This window comes from Glycine soja, chromosome 1, assembly GCF_004193775.1.
Source record: "Glycine soja cultivar W05 chromosome 1, ASM419377v2, whole genome shotgun sequence".
Lineage (NCBI taxonomy): Eukaryota > Viridiplantae > Streptophyta > Magnoliopsida > Fabales > Fabaceae > Glycine > Glycine soja.
Genome location: NC_041002.1, coordinates 1,081,451 through 1,093,660, shown reverse-complemented (window position 1 = coordinate 1,093,660; position 12,210 = coordinate 1,081,451). Strand labels below are relative to the sequence as shown.

The 12,210-nt window shown below is 29.6% G+C and overlaps 1 protein-coding gene across 1 annotated transcript; it reads right to left on the bottom strand.

The window, feature by feature from the left end:
- Positions 1-4,697: 4,697 nt before the first annotated feature.
- On the bottom strand, positions 4,698-9,441 carry LOC114408057 (26S proteasome non-ATPase regulatory subunit 13 homolog A-like). Its single transcript, XM_028371186.1, has 6 exons — positions 9,230-9,441; positions 8,122-8,568; positions 6,971-7,051; positions 6,663-6,859; positions 6,462-6,561; positions 4,698-5,237 (listed from the first exon to the last, which is right to left on the bottom strand). The coding sequence occupies exons 1-6, from the start codon at positions 9,377-9,379 to the stop codon at positions 5,052-5,054; spliced, it is 1,161 nt and encodes a 386-aa protein (XP_028226987.1). The 5' UTR covers positions 9,380-9,441; the 3' UTR covers positions 4,698-5,051.
- Positions 9,442-12,210: the final 2,769 nt, after the last annotated feature.

Here is a 12,210-nt window from a genome sequence, read left to right as displayed (position 1 = left end):
TATGGAACATTTACTCTAGCAGCAATAGTAGGGAACGGAGAGTGAAAAAAAAAATAATTGATGCAGTAATCGAAAGATTTTGCCTAAGTAGAATTATTGAATTGTCTGAGACTGAATTTGTATAAAATAATATTAAGTATCATAGAATATAGCAGGAAAAGCCGAATAAAAAACAAGTGAAAAAATTTAGTGTTTTTTTTCCTGATGTAAGATTTAATCATTATATGAGAGGTAACAGAAGGATTCTAAAAAAATGTAGTATTATTGGGAGTTTCTTAATCTGATAAGATGCACGACTTGCTTGCCAAAATCAAATAAATCAAGAACCTATAATCAACGATATATATATATATATATATATATATATATATATATATATATATATATTTTCATTTTGTTTTGTTTCGTGACAGTTACATTAAAGTGTGTTATCATATGGTCCACACTTCTGTGCCACATGCCCACAAATGGAAGAAATTCGAAAAAGAAAAGTGTACGTAAAACTATAAGCAATTATTGTTGTTTGTGTGAATGAAGGAGATATTATTTCCCCAGTCAGATTATTTGTCCTGAAAATTACGTCAGTGAGATGACATGATCAACCCTACACACGAGTACAACGTTCTCCAAGGTCTGTAAGCACTTTCTCGAGAGCTAATTTACCTTATCACTGCTACATGATTCTCAAACCTTAAATTTCTTATACCAATTCCCTATTTACAACAGATATATATTAAACAAAACAAGTTTACCAAACTTTTACAGTTTTCACAATGGCAAAATGAATTTTAAATCTAAAATCTCTTGCAAATTCCTCAACTCTTTCACCACTAAACCGATCTTTATGAGTAATAATTTCATGAGTTTTAATTTAACTAATAAAATTTTTAAATATTCCTAATAAATAAGAAAATTATATCATTATAGAAACTTATATTCTAATTTCTTAACTAAGTTGTTTGGTGAGCAATTCTCATTAAAAAGATCCTTTAGTGCTTAAGAACTAATTGAGTTGTTACAATTAAATGAATGAAGTTGTTTGCATATTCAGCTTGAGTAACAGTTGTCTAGATAGGCATGCTGACAACCCCAACATGCCACTAACATCATATCCCGTACTATTAGGAGGGTTTCCCCATTCTATCACCTTTAGTAAGCAAAAAAAAAAAAAAACTCATTCTTAACAATGCAGGCTTGGAATCTTTGGTTAGTGGATTGTATAGAAATTTCATGTGAATGCTATAATCACCGGGGGTTAGGGATTTGCAAAAATTAGTTTGGTAAAAAATCAAATCAAACTGATTTCCAACTATTCTAACTGATCCAATTTTATATTCAAATAGTCAAATTGATTTAAAAATTAACACAAAGTCAAACTGATTTTAAAAAATGATTTTAAATTAAACTAGTTTTGAACTTATTTTTTTTAAATAAAATAAAATATTTAAATAAAAATCAGTTTGATTAATCAAATTGGTTTTATAGAAATAATTCAATTAACTGAATTAATTTTATAAAATAATACTCCTTTTTTCTTAGAGTAGTTCGAGAAAAAATTAATTCTATTTAAGTTCCGTTTCAATCCGAACAGTTTTTTTTTTCACACCCATAATAGGAGGAAATAATTAAATATGTGTTTATATTAGCCTTCAATCAACCTATAAAATTAATTCAATTTAATATTAGTTAGTATGCGTTAAAAAGATTTATTATAAAAAAAGTACACAAAACTCAATTTAGTGATCTTTACCTTTCAAAAAGAGTGTAGTATCTATGATTGCTTGCTGGAAATAAAAATCTTAACCCCGTGCAAATATCTTTCGAATTAGGACAATCATCTTCTTTAGTTCTTACACTAAAACTTGAAAGAATTTTCCCTCTTTTAACTTTACCCTATGTGGATGCTCCCGGTAAAGGATAAAGTCAAATTTATAAGAGAGTTGTCACATGTTTGTAATTGTAACACCTGCCATTCCCCACTGTGTCTGTCTGTACTCTGCTGTGTGTCAGCATTATTGTTCTTTGGCTTGCTAAATACTGAGATGCCCATGTGACATTAAACGTACCATCAGTATACAGAACATAAGTAACATATAGTATAGTCATTGACTGTTTTGTTATTTTTTTTATGTTGTTCTTGTATTGTTCTTTTAAAATGATATCATTTTAAAGTGATAATACAGGAAGAGCTTAAAAAAGAAACAGAATAACATAATATAGTCATTAACTTTTTTGTTGTGTTTTTTATGTTGTTCCTGTATTGTTCTTTCAAAATAATGTCATTTTGAAGTCATAGCACAAGAACCTAGGAACAGAAAAGTGAGGTCCTATAGTCATGTACAAAAACTGAACCATTATATTCATTTCATTCTGCTCATTCCCCACCTTAACCTGTGCATTAATTGGGAATCCAAATAAAACAGCAATCATAGCCTTAGGCCATTCTTTTGGGTCTCTTTCTCCAAATCATCGCCCATCAATGCTGCTCAAATGATGAATACGTTTTAGACCCCCCAAAAAATGTTGTATCCATTACATTGTCATCCTTATTCTCTGCAAGTTAGCTTTATTATTTGCAGCAACCACTTTGAAACTGGTCCATTTTTTTTTTTAATTTGAAACATAAAGTGCGTTATTCTTGATTGTTAAATTTAAATATGAGGAGTGCTATATGGTGCGAAGGACTTATGTACGAAAAACACGAAACAATTTCCAATAAAAATAATAAATTAAAATGTTAAAACAAAATTATAATAATAAACTTTTGATCTTTTTACTGCTTAACAAACATTTGACTCTGTGCTGCTAATTTCGTTAATCACAGAAACGCTTCCAATTTTTATTTTTTTTACTTTTCTTACAGTGCTCTAAATAACATTAAAAGGTAAGATGCTTAATTTGTGTTGAATTTGAAATAGGTCTTCAATTGGAATTGTAATAGCTGAAGAAAAAAAAGAAAAACAAACTGAAGGATAAAGCTTAAAATAGTAAGAACAATAACATGGAAAGAAAGATAAGATAGAAGCCTTGTCATTCTTGTTTAAAGTACGAAATTATATTCGTACTATAAAGCATTTCTCTTTAAATATACATACTTTTTTATTTATTTTGAATATAAATTTGTTTAATTTACATTATTTCTGTTCATCTATTTTTCTAAAATGCAACTCTTAGATTTTATTCTCTAATTAAAATTAAAATTTTCTCATTATTTCACTGAATAAAAATCAACCCAAGTTACCGAAGTAAAATTTTAATTTATGACCAAAAAAAGTACCAAAAACACTTAACTATTATACTTTTTCCTTTTGAATTCCCATGCAATATGCAGGATACACACTCAAAATCTATTTAATAAAAAAAATCAAACCTACTAAAGAAAATAATAATTCAAACACCATCCAGCAATGACGAACTCAAATCATCTATCGAATTCATTAGGTAACAGAATAGAAAAAACAAGCCTTATTCTCAATGAAAAACACGAGGCTTTGGCGAGCTCAAATACCTCGATATCATTTCCTATAACTAAACAAATCTTTCCAACAAAAATGGAAAAAGTGGGTACCTGAGTCCTGTGTATTTTAAAATGTTACTATTTATTAACTTAAAATTTGAAATATTTTTCAATATAATATCTTTATTGTCATACCTTTTGGCGGTTTTAATCAGCCATAATTCCTATTTTAAATTTAATATTTCATTTGAATATAATAATTACGTATTATTTTTAATTAAGTATCTTTATTATACATTATTTTTATTATTATGTGACCTTTTTCTAACTATAAAAAAGATGCTCTCCTTTCTCCAATTAAACTGATCATCCAATTTCCCCTTCGTTACTAGATTATTTACTTATTATATTTTACTTGTCAATTCTAATGTCTCGATTATTCAAAAAAATTCTATTAAATCCTGAGAGACTTACGCATTATATGAATAAGTCCTTAAGGACATTGTCTAACAAACCTCTCATGTTTAATTTATTTGTGATCATATGTATTTGTAGATTGTGTTTGTGAATAATTGGTTTGTGGTTGATCAAGGATTTAAATGCCGAGAACAACAAGTCTTATGATAGTTAAATTATGCATAGAACCTAGTTTAATGATGCGTGAAAGAGCTAATTTATAAAAAAGCGAACCAGTAGAAGAAACCTAGTTTAATGATGCGTGAAAAAGTTAATTTATAAAGAACGAACCAGTAGAAATCTAAAAACTTAAATGCACAGATTCGGACACAATGCGACCCAACCATATTTACTTCATGAGGATTATTAACACTCAAATTATAAAACTCATTAAATAAGTGAAAACCAAAAAAACTATACAATTTTCAATAAATTTCCATCAATATTAAAAAATATATTTCCCATGAAGATTAACACTCTCTAATACATTATTATTCTAGAAATTATAAAATCATGAAATTCATTAAATAAGATCCACAAATTTTTTATTCCAAATAAATTTCAACCGACAATATTATTAAAAAAATGTTGAAAAACACTATGTTACCTACCATTTCTCTTTTTCCCCATTTCCCTCATTTTATCGCTTTTATGAGACAACAGCTTGGTATAACTAATAGACATTGGTATGACAGAAGATTCATCTCATGGCAAGTAAAGTAGCACCCATATTGAAGTACATGAGAAATTAGACAAACGAAGGTGAATGCTTGGCACAATTCAATGAAAAAAAAAAAGACTTCTTAAGTGAATAAAATGGCCGTATCTAAGAAAATTCCAGATAAATAGTTTGTATCACTCTAAAGCGTAAAAACAGCCTGTTCCCAACCGAGTTACCGAGTTACCATGTCTCTAGGTATGCAAAAGCATAGAAACAACCATTCCTAAGCCAAGGGGCTGCTCTTTCCAGTCATCATTCAAAAAGCAAATGAAGCATGTAAATAAAAATGAAGCCAAGACAAGTTTGGCTACATTGCCCATGTCACTTGGAATTTCTCTTCATCTTTTGAAGCCTTAGGATGTGTTCCCTTTGACTTGAGAAATTGTTACATAGGGCAGAAAAAAAATTAAAGAAAGATCACGATCCAATTAGATCAGGTGTTTCTGCCTCAATGGACAACAATGCAGTGTGAACTTTTCCGGTCCAACTGTCTAGTCGATCCCGTAAGGATTTGATCTGTTGAATACCCAGAACTCTTGGCTGCACCCAAGAAACGTGGACTGTGCCCTCAACTTGATCAATTATACCCTCAATTAGATGAACCTGCAATTCAAAAAATTCACTTACAAGCTTTAAATTTTAAAATGTTGTTAAGAATGACAATAAAACTCAAGTTCTCAAATGCAGAAATTCAAAAAAGATATTCTCAATTGCTTTTCTTAGAACAAAGCATGGATGACTATAAATTCTTTGAAACAAGTTATAATGCTAAAAATACATTGAGAATGAAGTAGGCTTTTATGTTCATTGGTGTAATAAACATCCTCAGTAAAGGAGCCTAGTACTTTTTTCCTAAACCACAAAGCCAATTGCAATTTTCAACACAACCCTCTAGTCAATCACTAAAAAGGTATAGAAATATCAGTAAAAACATTTGTTTGAATATGGGGAAAAATCCCACATCTAAAGCATCAGGAGGTAATGAAAGGACAAGATGAAAGCAAGACTAAAAAGTAAGCATAAACCAATTTCCAAAAAAGTGCAAATAAAGCATTTCAACATTTTTTATGAGGGTGCATTTCAACTTTGAACCTATGGCAAATAATATGTGCTCAAACTTCCAACATTAGATAAATAGTGCATTCCATTCAATAGTGAATGGATGTAGTTCAATTTCAGGTGTTAAAAGTTAGAGTTTATCGCCAATGATAACTACTGACAACTATTTAATAGATGGTCAAAGTCAAAAAAGATTATTTGAATTGCAACCTATTACCAACAATGTAACAAAAAGAAACACAAGCTTTTTAGATATGCTTTAAATGAAATCAAGCATCAAAAGCTCTTCAGAACATGTTTAAACAAAAAGATTATTCGAGTCACTTTTAAAAATATACTGCAGGATGAGAGATCGTTTTCAGCATAGAAACAATACATCATTAAGTGATGCTCAATAGTTATGTTTTGCAACTAGAACTCAAAAAGTCAACTATTCATTTTTTAAGTAATAATCAGGGGAACACCATAATTCTTCAAGTGAGGAGTAAGGACATGTCAACAACTCAAGCTCAAGAATTTTAAGAAATATCAGAGAGATTATGGTTCATATCCCATTTCCAAAACAGACTTTTAAGTTATAAGTCTATGATTAAAGATGAAGCCTCACTAGAAAATAATATACACTAATTGACAAATGAGAGGAGACTGGAAAAAGATTCGAAGTTATCCATCTCAGATACACAGGTTGGAAGTGTACTACTTTACATGGTTGAGATAGAAAATAAAAAATTTTCACATTTTTTTCCTAGAACTTCCAATAGAACTTACAGATAGGCTCTTCATGAGGAGATGCTCCACATTCTCTATAGAAAGCTTTGTACGCTCTGCAATTACACTCAAGGGAATAGTTCGATCTTCCGAAGGCCGACTGCAAGCAACAGAAATCAGTGAGTTGGAAATAAAACAAAAACGTTATTAAATACATCCCAGTAGGTGACAACAATGACAATCTAATTAATGTATATACACCTGAATATAATCTCCATCAAACACAGAATGTTGATCTTTTCCGACAACTTTTGCTCATTTTGAACTAGTGCTGGTTGGGCTCTTAAAGCAGCATTATGCACCCGACATAATTCTTGATATTGTAATAAATCACCAGCATTGAATGCCTGCAGAATGTAGTAAAGCCATTCCACCTTTGTCCCCATAAGGCTCTTAATCTGTTCATGATATTATTAGACTATGTCAACCAACATAGTAAGAAGATGGATGAATGAAGTAAAGAAATTTCAAAGGATAGGTGCTCCAAAATTTTTGATATAATTACTCACTATAGGATGGGCAAGTAGCTCTCCGAAGTTGTAGATGTTATCCCCAAGAAGGGCAGAGAGGGACAAATCAAATGCCAGATCCTAACAAATCACAAGAAATAGAGCATTAAATAATATCACTTTTGCAGGTAAATAGAAACTAACCATAGATGAGATAGACTATGATTCTATGAACTCTGTTTCAACCTCTCATTCAAGAAAAACCGTGTGCAGCTGAATGAATTTATAAAACTCAGATTCAGTTTCCATTTTACAAAAAAGAAAAGCATCAACCTATCTTCAAACTCCTCCATATTTTAATTTTACCCAGGATGACATAAAAACATTTGCAATGTCATGATGAAGCAGTCAAAATAAAATGGTTAGCCTTTTCTTAGATATATGAGGCGCAATTAGAAACATTACTTAGCCTTAGTTACCACCACGACAACTTAAACGAACAAAGTACAATTTAGGTACATCGTCCTCATAATTTCCTTATGTAAAGAACTCAGTCCCAAAGTCTAGGCGAAATAAAAAAGAACCTCAGATTTAAATGGGAGTTCAGCTATCATGGGACTTGTGCTCCTGTGTCATATATATAAGTAACTCTAGGAGCAGATTGTGATTTGTGAGGAAAAATAACATTCCAGGACCTACAGTTGGATGTATACAAAACCACACTCATTATCTCCCAATGTAAATTAACAATTAGCCATAGGCACATGCTTTCAGAAGATATCACCAATTATTCATCCCAATCCTTATCGATGACATCTTCGTTCCCCCTCCCCTGTTCTAGATATTTTTTTCTTGAAGATGTGGTATTATCTTAATAACTTTTCTCTATTTGTAAATATTTATAGTAATGGTAGGACCTTCTAAATCTCCTACTTGAGAGGAGCAACTTTATATACACGCCACAATTCATGACACTCTACAAATGCCATGTAAGTAAAATGCAATTTGTCTAATTAAGAAAGAAATGCCTTAGTTGCAACAGTCATAACATCAAACAATTTTCAGGTCCCTTCTAGCAACCATACATATAAATCATAGAATGAGTCAAAAGACACCATAATCAGAGTAAAGTACAAGTAAATAGCCATGATTTGAGACAACAAAAAAGGCAACAATCAACAAAAACATTTAAGACAATTCTGATGGCATACCAGCTTGAATGAATCAGAGAGAGATTCCACTGATGTGTATGCCAAATAGAGAAGGGCACTTTTGTAGAACTCAGCAAATTCTTGACGTGTCTTATGAAACTGAGATGATACCCAGTAATAGCTAGCATATACAGATGGATCAATATCTGTCATGCTGTCTAGTGTACTCTTTCCATCTTCTAGAAGTTTCTTGCATTCCTTTTGATCACCTTGCTCAAGCTTTAATATTGCTATTTGCATCTTAATGTAAAGAATAGGTTCTTCTATGCGCTGCTCTCTAGTATCTTGAAGTTTCTGAATAACCCCTCCAAGATAACCAACCGCAGCTTCTTTCTCAGCATACTGCCGAGAAACTATAACAGCGAAATGCGCAAGCTTGAGAAGGTTGATTTTGGTCTCAAAGTCTGTGATGAAATTGTGATATAATTGTATTAATGCATCACCGGCCTGAAAATTTATAGGAAGAACCATTTGTGAAACAGATACATTTAAACTATAATAAGAACACATGCATATCAGAGTACAAATATTGTTTCAATAAAAGTCAAGAAAGCCTATATTAGAAGCAAAAGAAAATAACAATATTCACAAACTGTGGAGTTAAACACAAGGTAATAGTTAGGTAGAAGCATTAGAAAAATAATGACTAAGAGACAAAAAAAAATAAAGTTACTTAAGTTTTGCACAAGTTCTGTCAAAACTATGCATCTTGATACTGAAGTGTCAATTGATAAAATGAACTGAATGCTTCACCACATTGAATGATAATTCCTAAAAATGAATTGGGGTTCAAACCCTTGTAATCTAGAATACACATGTGATCTTGTTTAAAGTGAAACCACAATCCACAATACGCCTGGTCTCTAAAAATCCTCATTCACTCCACTCCCTGCCCCAGACAAAATCCTAAAGAAACCCTAATTTCCCAAATCCAACAACTCCAAGATTTCAATTTTCTAATCCCACACAATCTTCGTCTTTTCCACACTGTTCCAATCACAATGGCTCTCTCTCGAGTGCACATCACTACCAACCCCCACAAAAAAGTTTCAGAACAAACAATTGGGAGTGGAAAGAGCGGTAATACGAGTAAAGACAGAAGAGTTACCTGGAAGACGGCGAGAGCCACGAACTGCTCAAGCTTGAGGGTAAGCTGGTGCCAGAGCTTGTTCTGGTATAGATCCGCCAGCGAATTGTACCAATCGGAGAGCTCAGGATGCGCGTTGCGCAGCGATTCCAAGTATTGCAGAGCAGCCATGGCATTAAAACAAAAAAAAACTCGATACCACTTCTTCTATTCTTTTTTATACCCTAGTTTCTTTTTTCTTTTATTCTTTTGAATAACCTTCCTTTATTTATTATAGTTTATGGGTTTTGTTTGTTTGCTTTCCTCTCACAGAAACCCATTGAGCTAGAGTCTGGTTTGCTTGGGCTTAACTTGGCCTATCAAGCCCTATCTATAAAAAAAATAAGTTATGATTCATACTGTATGTAATATTGAAATTGATTTTATACAAATCTAGATTTTTTATACAAATCTAGTTCAGTTTCCCTCGTCTATCCAATTAAAGCTAGGTTCAGGTATGTATACAATAATAATTATAATTCAAGACAAATATAGGATAAGTTAAATATATAAGTTATATATATATATATATATATATATATATATATATATATATTTGATTTTTTATCTTCTTGTTTTCTTTTCATTTGTCTTTTCAATTTTTTTTTCAATCTAATCCATTTATCTTTTTAAAATGTTTATTCGATTTTTGTTTTCAGTTTCATCATTTTTCTTTTTTTTCAATTTTATCCTTTTATCTTATTTTTTTTGGAATTAAATCCTTTGATTTATCTAAGATTGATTTAGTTGATTATCTAAAAATTAATTTTTGTTTAATTTTCTCGTATTTTCCTCTACTTTATCTTTAACAAAAAAAATATTTTTAAATGATTAATGGTATCAATCTTAAATGAATCAAATGATTAAATTAAATAAAAAAAATAAAATAAATAATTAAAATAAACTTAAAAAAAAACAAAAGACTCAATTAAATTCCTTAAAAGGTAAAACATCATACTAATCTAAAAAAGAAAAAAATAAATGATAAAATTCATGATTTGACATACCCCAAAGATAAATGATAAAACTCATGATTTGATATATACAGGATAGGGAGGCACCTACATACCTTCATTACTAGTGGGATATGATTTTTTTTTTCTTTTAATATCGAACTGCATTTGGTTTAATTTATTTTCAAAAATTATATTAATTTTTTGAAAAAGTTCAATAAAAAAATCCATAAAAAGTATGCTTTTATTATGGGAGTAAGTGTCATTTTTTTCATATTTATTTTGTTTGATATGAGCTTATCATTAAAAATTTATTACTTTATAAAAAAATTATATAAAATTTAACAACCATATCTTTTGAAATTTTACATGAAAGAATTTACTCTCATTAATCAATACTCCTCCTTAACAAATGAAGTCATAGAATCTATTGCTTTTCTTGTGTTGTAAATTAAGTGTAACTCTAAATTATTTAATTAGAATGACATTAAGAAATGGGAGGAAATAAATTCAAAATGATATGGTCAATTTTATTCATTCAATTGGAAAGAGGGGAGAAGGTAAATATGATTAGTTTAGTGGGATCAACCAAAATTCATTTTTGTTCTTATATCAAAATAGGAGGTCCATATTTAATTGCTAATTAAAATCTATACATGCATAAATAACTTATCAAATATCTCCTTATAAATTATATATTTCATAGTTATTAGTATTTGAATAAGAAAAAAAAGAAAAATATATAAAATAATTAACTTAACTTTAAAATCACTAATGTTATTAGTATAGTTTTATAATATAAAGTCATAGTAATGGCTCTAGAAAGAAAAAAATCATAACAATGATGTGAATAAACTTCACACTTATATAATTTTTTACTCACAACAGAGGTAAAGGAGAAAAAAAAACATGATCAAACATTTATTTTTTATAATCAAGTTTATTTTTCTTATATAAAAAATATGAATCCAAAAATAATCTAAGAATAGTAAATATGAATATATAATACGGTATAATTACCAAGATTCGTCAGTTTATTTAATTTATTATTGATATAATAGTAATATGTAGTAATTTTTAAATACATTTATTATGAAAATTAAAATTTGTTTTAATTTTTTTATTATTTTAAAATAATCTTTTTTATGATTTTAAAGATATTAATTTTAATTATGTGATTTTATTGAGTAATACTACCTGTGTTTTTTCTTATAATAAACAAGTGATAGAGTAAAAATATTTCTTAATTAGTGTGCGAAGCATTAAAAAATTTGATGGAGGGCGTGTGAGAAAATCAACATTGAATGTCCTTGTAGTTTTAATTAGTAATTAATTATGAGCCTTCTATTTTGATCTAAAACTGTTATTTAATCCTCTTACCTTTATATATAACTAATTGGAATTAATAAACAAATTTTAACTTGAAATTAGCTTAATACAATTTCATCCATTATATAAATTAGTCTAATATATGTCAAACGTGTGTGTTTGTGGTCAGTATGGAAAGGAGGTTGGTGAGAGAGAGAAACAAGAAAGTCTAGATTCAAATGTAGCTATAATGAACACTTCAACATCATACACCTATCAGATTGCAGAAGCCTTCATTTTGATGAAAATCCTCCTCCTACCTTTGCTCAGGTATGGATTATGGAGGTATCATTGCACATATTGTGGACATCTTCTGTTTACTCGTACTCCCCCAAAGCTTCAATAATTGAACTAATTCTTATTCTCGGTCTAGTTTAAAGCATAGAGGGTCTTCTTGCTGACTCTGAGTGCTATTTACTTTATGAGTTAGGCTTTTTATTTTTATTTTTTCTCATCTCAGAAATATTAAAAAATATTTGTTCCACACTTATATCACAGTTAAAACTTAAGGCCTACTATAATTGAGTTTTGCTTATCATAAATTTCACTTAAATATCATATTTATTATTTTTCATTGTACTTTTTTTTCCTTTATCTCTTTATTTTTCTTTTCTCTTCATTCCAATTCACCCTAAAATGTGG